General features: G+C 45.5%; 6 protein-coding genes across 6 annotated transcripts; 3 read left to right on the forward strand and 3 right to left on the reverse strand.

Moving 5' to 3' along the window:
• Positions 1-1,582: 1,582 nt before the first annotated feature.
• Positions 1,583-2,670, forward strand: LOC135126142 (MRG/MORF4L-binding protein). The gene is made up of 2 exons (XM_064051975.1): positions 1,583-1,777; positions 1,828-2,670. The coding sequence occupies exons 1-2, from the start codon at positions 1,705-1,707 to the stop codon at positions 2,388-2,390; spliced, it is 636 nt and encodes a 211-aa protein (XP_063908045.1). The 5' UTR covers positions 1,583-1,704; the 3' UTR covers positions 2,391-2,670.
• Positions 2,384-4,483, reverse strand: LOC135126139 (cysteine-rich protein 2-binding protein). Its single transcript, XM_064051971.1, has 9 exons — positions 4,222-4,483; positions 4,039-4,176; positions 3,841-3,992; positions 3,607-3,791; positions 3,493-3,560; positions 3,274-3,449; positions 2,926-3,219; positions 2,692-2,873; positions 2,384-2,638 (listed from the first exon to the last, which is right to left on the reverse strand). The coding sequence occupies exons 1-9, from the start codon at positions 4,440-4,442 to the stop codon at positions 2,465-2,467; spliced, it is 1,590 nt and encodes a 529-aa protein (XP_063908041.1). The 5' UTR covers positions 4,443-4,483; the 3' UTR covers positions 2,384-2,464.
• A 107-nt stretch (positions 4,484-4,590) lies between these two features.
• On the reverse strand, positions 4,591-6,408 carry LOC135126148 (serine/threonine-protein phosphatase 2A regulatory subunit B'' subunit gamma-like). The gene is made up of 2 exons (XM_064051982.1): positions 6,252-6,408; positions 4,591-5,923 (listed from the first exon to the last, which is right to left on the reverse strand). Exons 1-2 carry the CDS (start codon positions 6,295-6,297, stop codon positions 4,656-4,658), a joined length of 1,314 nt encoding a protein of 437 aa, XP_063908052.1. The 5' UTR covers positions 6,298-6,408; the 3' UTR covers positions 4,591-4,655.
• A 63-nt stretch (positions 6,409-6,471) lies between these two features.
• Positions 6,472-8,836, forward strand: LOC135126147 (XK-related protein 7-like). The gene is made up of 2 exons (XM_064051981.1): positions 6,472-6,864; positions 6,920-8,836. Exon 2 carries the CDS (start codon positions 6,943-6,945, stop codon positions 8,677-8,679), a length of 1,737 nt encoding a protein of 578 aa, XP_063908051.1. The 5' UTR covers positions 6,472-6,864; positions 6,920-6,942; the 3' UTR covers positions 8,680-8,836.
• Positions 8,837-9,271: 435 nt separating this feature from the next.
• Sac1 (Sac1 phosphatase) lies at positions 9,272-11,401 on the forward strand. The gene is made up of 2 exons (XM_064051987.1): positions 9,272-9,455; positions 9,540-11,401. The coding sequence occupies exons 1-2, from the start codon at positions 9,421-9,423 to the stop codon at positions 11,242-11,244; spliced, it is 1,740 nt and encodes a 579-aa protein (XP_063908057.1). The 5' UTR covers positions 9,272-9,420; the 3' UTR covers positions 11,245-11,401.
• Ints8 (Integrator 8) lies at positions 11,320-15,046 on the reverse strand. Its single transcript, XM_064051983.1, has 12 exons — positions 14,743-15,046; positions 14,497-14,688; positions 14,228-14,447; positions 13,742-14,183; positions 13,465-13,695; positions 13,163-13,406; positions 12,933-13,115; positions 12,670-12,885; positions 12,375-12,620; positions 12,073-12,325; positions 11,896-12,014; positions 11,320-11,847 (listed from the first exon to the last, which is right to left on the reverse strand). The coding sequence occupies exons 1-12, from the start codon at positions 14,858-14,860 to the stop codon at positions 11,396-11,398; spliced, it is 2,916 nt and encodes a 971-aa protein (XP_063908053.1). The 5' UTR covers positions 14,861-15,046; the 3' UTR covers positions 11,320-11,395.
• Positions 15,047-15,103: the final 57 nt, after the last annotated feature.

Consider the following 15,103-nt stretch of genomic DNA (forward strand, 5'->3'; position numbering starts at 1 on the left):
TATATTGAAAATATATTTGCTGACTCACTTTTTACGTCTCTTGGTTTGGCAACATTTGAAATTGGTGCATATTTTTTGTTAACACAACTGGGTTCTCCTAACCGTAAACGTCAAATTTACGTCACGCTCTTGTCAGGGACCGTTTACAAAGCACCAAAGAATGACTTTATCGAACTATTCTCAAAAACTGACACAGGAAATAGTTCAACAATCGCTTAATTAACTTAATAACGCTTTTATAAACCAGCTCTAGCGTTTCATACGAAACATAAAAAAATAATCACAGTCTTATATTTGGTTCTGGTTCCGTTACAAAAAATATAATAGACAGTCGATCAGTTAATACGACTATTAACACAAAAGTTAACAGTGAAACTTAATTTTGTGCATAATATGGATTTCTCAAGGGTCCGTTCTAGTACTTGAACTTTTTTGTCTTTCCGGCATCGACCACTTTAAACTAGGGTGTTAACTGCAGCATGAAAGTCATTTAAGTCACAACAATAAAAAAAATCAAACATTTTCCAGAGTTTGGCGGTCGCAAAATTACATAAACCCGGCCTCCGGCTCGCACGAAGAGGCTTCAGCAGGGCGATTTCGGCTCGTTCTCTTCGCGTGGTGAATGTGGCAAGGCTGAACAAGGCAACGCTGGATTACCGGTGCTGCAGAAGAGCCGGCTGACAAGATACCAGGCAATGACCGCAACGAGAACGTTGAACCGAAGACTCCATTTCACCGGAGCGGCTAATTCAGTTCCGGGATGTCTTGTTTATTTATTTGGGCTCGGAACGGGCGCCTCTAGGACCGGCGCGCATACTTTCCAAATATTCTAGGCACGGCGGCCGCCGGGAGGTGGATGTGAGCGGAATGGAGGAACGGACGAGCGTGGCCCCCGGGTCCGGGCCTGCGGTTCCAGTCTGATGGTTATGCAAGGCTTTTTTGGTGCAATAGATACGCGAAGAGCGGCAAACAAAAAAGCGGCACTAATTTAGAACCGGGGCCAGCGGAAAATGAACCTAATGGAAGGGGATCCAACATAGCGAACTAGATTTTTATTTTCGTGCGGACGCCATACCACCCTGTATATAGTCTGTTCCACCTGTCTGCTGGCAGAAGTTTAGAAAATTGCTCATTTCCTGATGACTGTTGAAAAATGTTTTGACGCAGTCGGATAGAACTCATTTAGATGTTTGTACAACCTGAAATTATTTAATTATAGAGGGTGTTTCCTTGAATGGTTTCACATGATATATTTTAGCATTTCGACATTTGCATACTTAAACCAAAATAAATAAAATAATACAGAATACTAAACGAGTTGTAAATTAATAATGGTGTAATGTGGGTTGCATAACATAATATTTAAAAACTTTTAATATGAATTTTTCTGTTATATACCCAAATATACAAATCTGTTAATGAAGTTGCCTAAACACCAGGCGCCAAATTTGACTATCAACAAGTGCAGGCGCATTTTTTAATGCTAAAATTTTCCACGTACAACCCCAAATTTAACTAAAAAGTGCACAGAATAGGCCTAGTGGTCAACTACCGACACATATTTAGCTACCGTTGTCGAGACTTTAGACACGGCGCAGCTCGCGCGACGCCAGCGCCCCCACCCACCACTCTTATCTGTCAATTGTCAATAACAAACTTTGGTAAATTCGCACAAATAAGCCACATTTTCGTCGCCGCCACCTCATGGAGGAGTTCGAGTGGACCGTCGTCAACGAGGGCCAGCTGCTCGAGTCCATGGTCGGCCACAAGCCCGTCGGTACGTACCCCCCGAACATAACCTCAACAAACTAACCCCACCTAACCTAGGCGTAAACAAGTACTTCCAAATGGCTTTCATCTGTGATAAATTCGCCGAAAACTTCCAAAAAGAAGTAAGTTCCGACAGAGTGTGGGCCCACCTCGAAACCATGTACAATCTCGAAGCGCTCGACGAGAGCGAATCCATCCCGTTCCCCAACAGCGAAAAGGAGTTCGCTTTGCCCGAATCCGAGTTCGGGGCGCTCTTGGCCAAAAAAGACGAGGACAAGAAGTCGCTGCAGAAGGGGCGCGAGACCCCGAAGAAAGAAGTAAAGAAGGAGGAGAAGACTCTGGTGCGGAAGGAGGTGCCGCGGCGGGATAGTAAAGACAGTAAAGAGAAGGCGCCCACGAGTGCGAAAAAAGAGCTAAAAAAAGAGCCGGAAAAGAGTAAGAGTAAAGGTAAGAGTAGTAATAGCACTCCGAAGGAGGAAAACAAGGCGAAAAAAGACGATACGCCGAAACCTGCGAAAAGGCCGACGCGGGGGAGTCTCAAACCAGACGATTCGAGTTCTAGTGGGAAGTCTAGTCCGGTTACGGTCACACCGCCGGCTGCGAAAAGGCGGCGTATTTAAATATATTTTATTATTAAATTAAGTATATTTAAAAAGTGCCTAAATAAAAATAAAGTAAAGACGGTAAAAAGCGATCATCTTTCCAGTCGACAGAAAAATGCGTGCTTAGATTCGCTCGTTCCGCTACGGAAATATTTTTCGTAAAAATCTAGGACTACTGACTCGACTTTGAAGCCGAACTTTTGGTACAAAAACAGGGCCGGGTTGTTGATGGATACGTGCAAGGTGATGTCTTTGCCAAGACTAGTCTACAATGAAATAAAATCACTCATTACTGTAATCACCGTTTTTTTTTCTTTACCTGTATTAAATGGTACAACATGAACCTCCCTATTCCCACGTTTCTCCATCCAGGCCTTGTAAAAATAAAAGATATGTAGTTTTCGGTGTACTTAACGTTAGGTACTAAAAAGGCAAACCCGACAATCAATTTTTTGTACATCACCACGCAGCTAAAGTCAGGGTATTGCAGACATTCGGTTACTGAAAAATAAATATCAAAGGTCATTTGTTTGTTAGATTAGGATTAACTCACGGTCTATCCCTGACCAAAAGAAATTATTGCAGAGACTATTAATAGCAGGGATATGTTCAGGTTGTACATATGTGTAGTCTATAGGAGCTCTAGGCGGTAAAACGTAAGCCCCATTTTTTTCGTTCGCTTTCATTTGTACTTCGGCCATTAGTCGTAACCAGGCGGGAGAAGTCTCACAATCCCGCCGAATGTAAGGTTTTAAATAAATGCCACTGTAAGGCGACAAAATCATTTCTTTTCTTAAGCCACCCATCAGTCTGATTTTCATTTGATTTCCCTTCTGTCTGGAAGCGCCTGAAAATATCCTTATATTGGAATCTCCTTGTTAAAAACACAGTTTCAATTTACTGCTTAATGACGTGTTGTAGTGACATAGAGGATCCAATAGCTGGACTTCCTTCTGCTGGACCTTTGAGGGCTTGCTCCTCACACAATAATCCACCTCAGAATTAGTTTCTCTCTGTTTTAGATAAGACGTCCAGTCATCCCCCAAATTAGAAAAAACGGTCGAATTTTTCTTTAACCTAAAACACGAAAGTCACGACGAACTTAACCCAGAAAACTTACTTTTTAGAGGTGCTTTCGAACGTCGGCAAAATACTTTTGCGTTTGTTGACTGTAAATTGTTTAATACTCTGAAAATACAAATTAGTGAAACGTCTACACGTGTTTTGTGCCTACTTTTATGGTGTCTTCGTCAGACACTTTATCCGAGCCGTCCGAAATTGGCGCCTCCACCATGTACACTGGCGTCAACAAATCCTCGTTTTTCACGTACTTGTGCAAGATCTGCGTAAATAATTCGCCGTCTGAGATGGACATTTTCAAGATTTTGAGCTTCTGTTTTTCGTTAGTGAACCCCGAATCTACAATAAAACAAACAATAAAAATTGATAACCCCATTTGTTGACGTACACAAATTCGAAATGACATTTGGCGTCAGTTTGGGGTACGTCAAAGCCCACCACGCCGGCTCGTTCATCACCGAAGTCCCCGACTTGAAAAAGTAAGTACTGAAATGCGACAGCGTCCCGGCCACCGTCCCCACCCATTTTTTCTTCTTTTTGCTACAAAACACCGATCACTCACTGCCAAAAAACCCTCTCTACTCACAACTCCTTCAAAAAAAGACTCTCCCAGTTCTTGTCGATGAGCGACGCTACGTGGTTGCGCCAGTGGAAGTACCCTTTCCTGCCCAAACCTGGACTTCTTGCCTGCAGATGGTACAAAACCAGAACCAACACCTTCAACCTAAATCAAGTTATAAATTTGACAGTCGTGTTTGGGCGGCGTTACCAAGACATCTTCTCTCTGACGAACTCCTCGGCGTTCGATTGGGAGCAATCTTGGCACGTGAAGGTGAAAAAGATGTCACCGTGGAGACCGCCAGGGACGCCCCCGTTGCGTAGGCACCGAAGGTGCACATTCTGCGAGCACGAGGTGCAACTGAGGCCTTCGTCGACGCAGTCCTCGAGCTTGTTGGGGCAGTACTTGCAGAATTTCGGTTCAGTGCTCATCGTGGGGCCACGGGAACAACAATGACATAACCTCACTTAGTCACCTGGTACGAGACTCGGGGTGGGGGTGTCGTGTGATTGGTTACTACCGTTGCTATGACAACGGTGACCAATCAGACGACAGATGGGTTTAAATTGATTGTCATAATTATTTTGAAATTTTATTTTATTATTGAGTACGTATTTACAAAACTAATTTAGAGACAACAGTAGTTAGTCTTGTGAGGGCTCAGCAGTCACCGCCTCCCTGTTTTCGTACGCCCAGAACCTGTGGAACTCGATCAAAATACTGACGAAAGTGTCCCCCTGCCCACACGCAACCAAGTCGTTTAGCGTGATCCTTTCCGGGTTTTTCGGCCTCACCATGTCGAATAGCTCGTCTTTAACATCCTCGAAAGACACCGCTTCGGCCCCATGAGCCCTCATCTGGTCTTGAATAGCCCGGAAAAAATAGTTCAAAGTGAAAGCGTCCAGATACCCTTGATTATTAATATCTAGAATGCGAAACAAAAACGCCAGAGCTTGCGGTTCGGCCCGATTTTCCAAAGCCAGGACTAAATCTAGATACGTTTTGTAGTCCATTTCGCCCGAGTAGGTCAAAAGTGTCTGGAAAACGCGGTCCAGGAAGGGTTGGGTGAGAGTCCCAGAGCCATACCCCGCCAACTCGGTTTTATTCAACATGCCGTTGTGGTCTCTGTCTAAATTCAAGTAGTGGCCGTAAATTCGCAAAGCTGAGGGGGCGCTGAACCAATTTTGCTCTTGTAGCTCTTTACTTAATTCCTCGTCTCGTAGTTCCAGTAAATCGTCGAGGAATGAACAGGCGAGGATGTCCAGGATTCGGACTCGGCCTGCGCGGACTCCGTCTAAGAAAAACAAAAATTTGCGGACTGCGGTACACACGTAGAAGCTATAGAAGGATTTCTCGAGACCCTCGAGCTGTGGTAGCGTTGGTAATAATTCGGTGATGTAGTTCTCTAAGTCGATTTCTGTTAAATAACCTTGTCCTGTGCTATCATACAGCGATAAACCGATGCGGGTTTGCTGCAGCCACACTTTTCTCATCACGTAGTTGAAGAGCGACATTATGGATACTCTTCCCTGGGAGTCGCCTTGTTGGAGCTTCGCGAAGACTATGGACGTGAAATAGGGCTTCACCTTGGGGCTTACTAAAGAACAGACTTTTTGGTAGTCAGCGTAAGTGATTAGTTGTTCATCAGGGTAGCTCTGGTTCTGGTCTAGGATCATCCACAGCTCTCTCAATTCGTTGTTATCCAAAAGATTCTGGCTTCTGCGTTTGAGCAAATTGGAGCGGCTTTCTTCCCGCAGTTTTTGGCGAAGGGGCTCGTCTTCTTTCGGGAGTTTGTTGTAGAAACGGGGGATCCCTTTGTTTTCGTCGGGGGGTTTCTTGGTGAGGTGTTTCATGTGGTTTTGGAAATGTTCGTCTTCTAGTTTTCGTAGTTCGTCGGGGGTTTTCTTCAAGTCTGTTTGAACAGAAATGTCACTATTTATGTATAATTAATATGTAGAAATCCAAAATGTAAAAAAATGTTTCAAGGTTATGTTTATACCCAGTTTCTTGACATGCAATACCAAATCGTATTATGTTTTTTTTTTTACAAATCAATTTCTAGCTATTAATAAAAGTGTGCGTTTGTGAACAAGTTATAAAGCAAACAATTATTAGGAAATGATTTTATTAAAACTAATAAAATTTAATATCGTTTCGAATAACAAAAAACCTTGATGAATGAAATAAAAAATTACTCAAGGGCAGTCACCATTTATTTTTTTTTTTTAATTCACACTTACCCGAACTTTTTTCCACCTTGTGTCTGAGTAGAGTTCTCAAATCCATCGTGTTACCGCTTTGTTGCTACACTTATTAGAATAAATAAAAATATAAACGGTAAACTAACCATGAACTTCGACGTCAAACGTCAACCTCAACAAATGTCAACATTTTCAAAAATGTGGTATGGAAGTGGTTAAAACTCCGCCCGTGCTCGCAAGAAAGTGCAATATTAATGTTCTTTACGATTGTGTGTATGTGAAAACCCGTGAAACGACGTAGTTGTGATCCTGCGTCTAATTGTGGCTTTTTGTTTCGGTTTATTTGAAAAAATTCCTGCGGTCAAATTTGGTCAAGTTCGGGCGTGCCCTCAACCACCGCCGCATTCCATTCCACAAAACGATTTGCGCCACTGTGTCCTTTTAAATAAATTGTCAAATGTTAATAATTGCGCCCCAAATCAGTTCAAAAACAAGTGTAACCCCCCACGGAGGGCGTCATCTCCCCGCAAAAATATTATGAAGCCTTGGAATCTCCCCGTTTGAAATCCAGCAGCAGGTGTTAAAAGACCATTTCAAGAATGAAAGGAGGTTAGGAATGCGGGCAATCGCCCAAACAAATCCAGCCGAACAAGTACGTAATGCACTTAATCCGATCAAAAATCCAGCCCTCACCCCTTTGTTTGCAGCATGCGATGATTCGTCCGGAGTCATGGCAGAATTCTTGCCATTATGCGACCTCCTCTTCAACGTAGTCTCCCTCGCTGCATACTTCTGTGATTTGGTCTTCGACATCCTCATGGTCTACGCCTTGTACGAGCGCGGCCTCATGCTCCTCTTCGCCCAATGCCTCGCAGCCATCGTCGTCACCACCCTCGTCACGCAGATCCTCTCCCTCCACTGGTACCTCTCGAAGAAGCCCTCGGGGCTGCCCAAGCTGCTTGTCGTGCTGCTGCACGTCCTGCAGCTGGGGGTACTGTGGCGGTACGGCCGCCTCCTTGTACCTGTTCATTTGTCTAGTGTAAAGCGCGAAGTCCGCGACTTGTGTATATTGCGGCTGGTGCACGGGTTCCTGCAAGCCGCGCCCATGCTCCTCCTCCAGCTCAGCCTCCTGCCGGGCACCACCCAGGGCCCGCCCTCGAACCTCGTCACGGTGTCGGCGGCCCTGTCGCTCTTCTCCGTGTGCTGGGCGCTCGCCTCCTTCAGCAAACATGTACAAAGCGTCGACAGGCTAGTCCTTACGTGGCTGGGGGTGGTGTCCCAGCTGCTGTGGAGGGCGGGCACGGTGACGGCCCGCGCGCTGGCGCTCTCCGCCTACGCCGCCAGCTACCACTCGTGGGTGTTCCTGGTGCTGGCCTTGCACTGGGCCTGCATGTTCCTGTGGCTGCTGTCGCCCCGGAGCCCCTTCCACGGCCAGAGAGGCCGCAAGCTGGGGGTGTGCGCCCTCATGGCGGCCATCTACATCCTCGCCTACGTCAACCTCCAAGAGAAGCCCCACGGCCGCACCATGACCATCTTCTACGTGGTGATGCTGCTAGAGAACTGCCTCCTAGTGGGGGCGTGGTTAGCGGCGGTGTGGCAGCTCCGCCCACTGCACTGGGAGCTCGTCCCCATCCTCACCATCGTGCTCTTCGCAGCCGGGATCCTCTTCATGCTCTTGTACTACAAGTTTTTTCACGTCAAGAGGTTGCTAGAAAAGCCGGCGGCCCCACCCGGTGTGTTCAACTGTCGCTTCAGCAGCCCCTCCACCGCCCTCTACAGAAAAAAGAAGAAGCCCACGAGTTTCGTGCCGCCCCCAGGCTTAGGCACGGTGGCGGTGCCCTTCTGGAGGCGGCCTCTGCCCTCGTCGAGCGAGAACGAAGGCAGCAGCGTCGGCTCCCGCGTCAACATCCACCAGAAACTCCAAGAGAAAAAGCAGAAACAGCTGGCGGAGTTGAAGATAATCGAAGAGGAGATCAAACAAGGGAAACTCGTGGGACCGGAAGGGGCGGATCTGGATGATCGACAGCCCATTCCGAGGGCGAAGCGCCACGTGGAGCCTCACTTGCTCAGTTTAGCGTCTTTGAACAATTTAGCTAGTTACGGGGTGAATTTGAATAGGCGGCCGCCGCCGAGGGCCCCCAGGAGCAGGACTCCGGAGCTCTTGTTGGCGCCGAGGTATTTGTACTGCGACTGCATTGTGCCCCCGGAGCCCGAGAACGTGGAGCTGCCGGGGCCCCACGCGCCGTCCGATCTGGAAAGTCAAGTTTCGCTTCCGAGGTCCTATACTCTGCCCAGGGAGTTCAAGTACTACAGGAGGCAGAGGGCCGGCAGGCCGATACAGACTGTCGCCTCCACCAATAGCAGCGACGGGGACGTGGATTCCGCCGACGACGAGTCGGACTGTAATCCGCCCCCGGCGATGGTGAGGCAGCTGAGGAGGCCGTTCAGGCACGAGACCAAGCTGTAAATGAAGCTTGATTCTGTATATTATTTTTGATAAGGATTTACACTTTTTATATGTATTTACTGTTTACAAATTTTATGCGTAAGGTTTTGTACTTAAATTATATTTTTATATTGTAATATTTATTATTGTACATCATTATTATAACTATATTTCTTGATTTTTTGTATTTTTTCAATGCTTTGTGTCTGTCGCGTAACAAGATACTTGCATTTTCGTTCTCTGCCAACTGCATAGTAATTACGAGTTATGCAACCCATTATACCCGTCTAATCAATAAGTGATAAATAAAATCTTCAACACTAATTATTTAACAAACAACTATATTGGACTCATGTTCTTTGCAATTTTCATGTTCCAAAGCGTTATTGGAGCCCCCCTTTTTCATTTGTCACAAATTCCTTTGAGTTGGTGAGTTTTGTCTGAGGTTGGTACTTCACAATTAGTAACCATGAACATCAAATAAATGCACTTATTGCACTATTAGGTGTCAGATTTCAAAATTAAAAAAGGCATGTTCAATTATAGCAAAATCGCACCGCTTTTTCTCAAGTGGTATTTGCTCACTCAACAATTCTTAAATTAGGAGTATTAGGACACCCACTTTAGGTTGGCAACGACGTGGGTGACATGTGTCAAATGTCAATTAATTGGGTAACCTTGAATTTATGTCCACGCAAATTTCAGTCGTCCTCGGCAATAATAATGTAGTAATTAATCGTAGACCCAAGATTAGTGGCAACGATGTCGTCGTCAGACGTCTATAATGATCTAACTTTGTAAGTCACTCTTGACAACCCCAAACTCTTATCCAGACAGTCGTAACAAAGAAGACAACTTGTAAACGAAATCTACCATTTCAGGCACGTAACCCCGGAGAAGTTCTACATAGAACCGAAAGGCACAGCCGATCTCTTAATAATCGACCGTCCATCTGAAACCATCTCACTACATCGAAACGTGGGCCAAATCCCCGCCACCAGCAGTCGCAAGGACTTCTGTGGCCTCCTCGGCTCCATCAAACTACTAGCAGGCCGTTACTTGGTGATCGTAACCCAACGCGAACTCGTAGGCTATATTGCGTCTCACGCAATATGGAGACTAGCGAAAGCCGAACTGTTGCCTTACGCCAGAAGCATGCTGCACTTGACCCAGGAGCAAGTCGCCGATAATAACACCTACTTGAACATGGTGGAGCAAGTTTTGTCCACTCCGTACCACTACTTCAGCTACAGCTACGATCTGACGCATTCCTTGCAACGACTGCACGGCTTCGGCCCCCATTCCTGGAAGCTGTCTCTGCTGGAGAGAGCAGACGCGAGATTCGTCTGGAACAAGCACCTGCTCTCACCGTTCAAACGCCCCGAATTCCACCACTTCGGCTTGCCGCTGATCCACGGCTTCATTTCCATCAACCAATGCGTCATCAACGGACAAAGTTTCACATGGTCGATCCTTTCAAGGCGCAGCATTTACAGAGCGGGGACTAGGTTGCACCGCCGCGGCGTCGATAAGCACGGCAACGTTGCCAACTTCGTGGAAACCGAACAGATAGTGGAGTATCAAGGCGACAAAGCCAGTTTCGTGCAAATCAGGGGCTCCATTCCGTTATTCTGGACGCAGTCCCCGGATCTGCGATACAAACCCCCGCCGACTGTGCTAGAAATCGACCCCCAGGAACACCAAGTCGCGTGCCAGAAGCACTTAGAGATGGTGGCGGTTTTATACGGCAAACAAGTCTTAGTGAATCTCGTCGATCAAAAGGGGGCTGAAGGCCGACTCGAGAAAGCCTTCAAAGACACTCTCACGACTTTGGCGTACCCCAGCGTCTGCTACGAACCCTTTGACTTCCACGGAGAGTGTCGCAAAATGCGATGGGACCGACTGTCGATTTTGATCGACCGGTTGGCGCACGATCAAGACGAAATGGGGTTCTTTTTGATGCTGCGAGACGGCTCGTTGTCCAGTCTTCAAGAGGGGGTTTTCCGGACCAACTGCGTGGACTGCCTGGACCGGACTAACGTGGTCCAGAGTATGTTGGCGCGCCGGAATTTGGAGATTGTTTTGCGGAAGTTGAATATTTTGAGCCGGAATCAGCGTCTGGATCCGACGAATTCGTTCGAGGTGGTTTTTAAGAACGTCTGGGCGGATAATGCGGATGTTGTTAGTACGCAGTATTCGGGCACGGGGGCGCTGAAGACCGACTACACTCGAACCGGTAAACGCACAAAACTGGGTTTGCTTAGAGACGGGATTAATTCGATGACGAGGTACTACAAGAATAATTTGTTGGATGGGTTCAGACAGGACGCTATTGATTTGTTCCACGGGAATTGCGGGGTTAAGTCTCCGTTGACTGTGGATAGGGGCTGGAGGTATATTACATTCCCGTCTGTGTTTCTGATGGCCGTGGCGATGTTCGTCGCTTCGGCTGTATTCCCGACGGAGTATTCGACAGAGTCTCTTTTGTATTTGTTGTTTTGGGGGTCCATGGTGACGGCTACTGCGTACACGATATTTAGATACGGGAAGGAATTCGTCGATAAACCTAGATTAATGCAAGCCTAGCCATTCTAGTCAACTTCCTTATTAGTTATACAGCTTTTATACGGTGTATGTGTATATTTTTTATTTTTAATCATGTTTTAAGTCATTGTTTATTTTCTTTAGATATTATTTTTACATTTTGTAGAACTTAGATAATATACGGAGTTGAGAGTTAAAACACGTATTGCTTACACATAGCTCTCAAAAACGTACTCTTGCGTAAGTTTGTCGCTTCTCTTTGTATCTCTTCATTGTTATTCGAGTTGAGTTCCAACGAACCAATCACCTGCGTTGAACACTTCCGTCTCTGATACTCCCCCCTTTTGTTGTGAATGTGTATAAGATACTCTAGGATATTAGTATCCCAAATGCAGTGATAATATGCATCCACAGCATCATTACAATACTTTTGTTCTCCAAGAATCCTAAAAGCCAAAACGTAGTCAGGTTCTTCTAAAAATTGACACAAGACCGCAGCTTGAGTATTGCACCCCAGAGCCACGCAACACTTGATCATCCTCCTAAACACGTGATCGTCGTGACGTACAGGAATGTTAAAATAGTCATTGTAGATCAACAACGACTTCAGATAATAATTTAGCGAGACGTTATAGTGGCCATTTGCTGCAAAAAGTACGAATAAAAATTGTGACAAACACTCTGTATACTTACCGAAATTTATGTCACCCATCAGTCGTAACCATGGAATGTTGGTGGGGTAATACTGTAGAGCTTGGGTCACCATTTGGGACAAAATGTCGTAAGCTATCTTCATGCTGTACGAATTTGCGCTAAAAGTATGCTTAGTGACCAATCCAAGCTTGAATAAACGAAACTCCGCCCACTTACTTGCTAATGACAGCAGGCCACAACATGACGTAGTCGACTTGCACCTCCAAGCTAGTTTCGTCTTTAAGAATGTTGTGCAGTCGTGCCAACATCGAAATAACGACAGTGAGCACCGTTGAATCCCTCAGTTTTGAAAATATGGCCATTATGCTATTTTTTAGGTTGGTTATTTGGACGTGGGCGTCGTGGAAAACTGAGTTACCAGAGTTGCCACGTTTCGACTGTGGTGGCGGCAGACTGAATATTGGCAACACTGCAACAATATTTTTTTGTGTGTGTCACTGTTACGATCACGATTTTACCGATTTCCCAGAGGTTTTTCGACAATTTTTTGTTGCCTTTGTGTTTAACCAACTCCTGACAAGCTAAAGCTATGGCGGAGGTTATTTCAAACGACTGCCACCTTTTATCGAAATTTACTAAAAATTCCCACCTGCCTAAGTTTAGTAAACATAGTACGCACTGTTCAGTTATTTCGGTTCTAGGTAATACTGACTCGTTGTTGGTTTGTAGGCAAACTTCACAAGCATTTGCGAGCGCCATCTTGTCTGAAATTCGACACTATAGGGTGAAGTTAGGGTCAAATTGATGCGTTACCGATGGTGCTTTTTGGCCACTCCTCCAACAACTGGGTGATTTGAACCAACAAAATCTCCCAACTGATCAGTCTGGACAACTTACCAACGTTACCATTACCAGACCCCAGTTCTTTGTCCAAAATAAGCATCAATTCTAGCGACGAGTTCCACACTTTGTTGAACATTTGCTCCCTGGCTTTAGCCAACATTACAAACGCGAAATCCTGCAGAAAACCTACAACTTTTAATTTATTGTTGTGTTCACACCTGTATTTTTCGCACCTCTGGGTAAATTTTTTAAAACCGACTGTATCGGAATCGGCAAGTCCCACTGAGGGTTGATGTTCCACACGCTCGTAGCGAACTGATTAGTGGTAATTTTTTTCAACAAGTCCCGGATTTCTTTATGGTCGTACGTTGCGATTAAGTCTTGTTCCAGTTGTTTGATTTCCAGTTTGGGTTTACCTGCAGTGTGCATTTCGTGTAAAATTACTTTACAAGTGCAAACTTACGTTTTTTTGTACAATCGTACAAAGTCCAGCTCGTTCTGTGCAAAGATTCCGGTATTTGTATTTCCAAGTCGGAATTTTTAATATATTGAAGGTCGCTCTTGTCAAACATTTTTGAAAGCGTGTCGCTGGTTTGTATACACGGAAGGAGGTCCCCGATTTGGCGCTTCAGCGCCAAATCCAGCAAATATTTTTTCAAAAGTTTGCGGTCTGCGTCGTTTAGTGACTTGTATGAAACGTCAAACGCCTGAAATGTCATAAGGTGAGTGACGTAGATGGCGCTGTTTTTGTCATAGTTGGCTTACCCATACTAAAATTTCCGTGTTTTTGACGGACGTCGCCGAGCTGTGGTACGTCGATTTTTGGTCTAGGATGCATCTGACGAGGTTTAGGGCCCGGATTTTGTACAACAAGTCTTTGGCGACGGTGAAAGTGCCGCTGGAGAGAGCGCCCTGGATGTTTAGTTCTAAACTGATGCGGTGTGCTAGGGGAATTTCGCGGTAAATGTTGTCTTGTTGCAGGATTGTGGTGATGCCCTGTAACAATGACGTAAATATGGTGCCAACCTAAACAAAAACTCACCATGTACTGGTTGACAATTGACAAGTTCAACTGTTCTAATAAGTTGCCTTTGGGGCCGTCTGTGGATCCGTTGCAAGCCCTAACGTACACTTCTAGCACGTGTATATTCAAAGTAACGAAACCGTTACTTTCGTGTATGCTTTTATAGCTACTCAAACACTTCTGGAAGTGGTCCCTAGCCAAATTGTAGTCTTCTTTGTAGAAAAAGAAAGTCCCTAAGTCGTAATTGACTTGCGCTGAGAATTCTTCTTTAGAAATAATTTGAGATGAGGACCACTCGAATTCCAAGTCGTTGGTTTCTGTTGGTAGTTTGAAACAGTCAAAAGTCAGCATGCTGGGGATTTCAGTCCACGTTAGCGAATTAGTTAGGAAGTCTACGGTTTTTTTGACGTTTTCGTGCGAGCAGATTATGTTTTCTTCCGCTGGAGAAATTTCTGTATTTCTGAAAAAACAATTGAATGGGTGTCAACTAAGACAAATTATTACCCCATGCGCATTTGCCAGTTTGACGTGATTCTGTGCATCGTGACGTTGAGCAGCCACCGATGGTACACAACTAGAGCGAACAAATATGGAGGAGGAACATTCTCGTGGTCTTCTATGTCGCCGATGTTTGGTATTTCAGCCACCGTTTTATTATTTGCAAAGTATAGCAAGTCTTGCAAGAGGTGGATCTGGGTCTTGAAAGGTAGTGATCTGATGTGGGCTACAATTAATTTTGGTTTATAAATGAGATGAGCAATGTTGTTGTGTACCCAAGTTCCACTTGATGAAAGCTGCCACTTTCAACGACAGGATTTTCAGGGCTATGTTTTTCGCGGGGTGTTTCATGTTGTCTTGCATGGACTCCACTACGATTACTTCACCATTGTCGGCCTCCAACCGGTTTCGCAAGGTGTCGGAAATGGCATCCGAGAATTTCGAAATGAGCTCCGTGGGGCTGGGATCTTGAAATTGTGTCAATGGTGACTTGTTTTGTCGTATTGTTAGTTTATTCGTACCTGGTGAGGGCTTCTGCAGGTGGCTTAGAAGGAGGTCTTGGTGGAGGAGGAACTCGAACCACAGGATCGTATCAGGGGCTATGGGGACGGTCCCCGGTCGCAGCAAATCCACGTCCATCGCCCAAATTATTTTGTATTTTGTAGGTTATGTTTATATTGTTCGGTTGTCACTTATCAGGGGTACCACTCCCGCGCCAAAGTCCCCGCTTTTTTCAAAAAACGTGTTCTTTTTCATCCCGTTCTTCAGGTTTGCTTTTTGCTTTTATTCGACGACCCATCCAAAAATGGTAAAACCGCCGCAGTTTGGGTGAGCCGCTGCGTCGTTAGGTCCACTTTCGCCCCGCAGCCGTCCCTAATCCCG

This window comes from Zophobas morio, unplaced genomic scaffold (genome assembly GCF_036711695.1).
Source record: "Zophobas morio isolate AGI-343-1 ecotype UQ-CSIRO unplaced genomic scaffold, CSIRO_AGI_Zmor_V1 ptg000010l, whole genome shotgun sequence".
NCBI lineage: Eukaryota > Metazoa > Arthropoda > Insecta > Coleoptera > Tenebrionidae > Zophobas > Zophobas morio.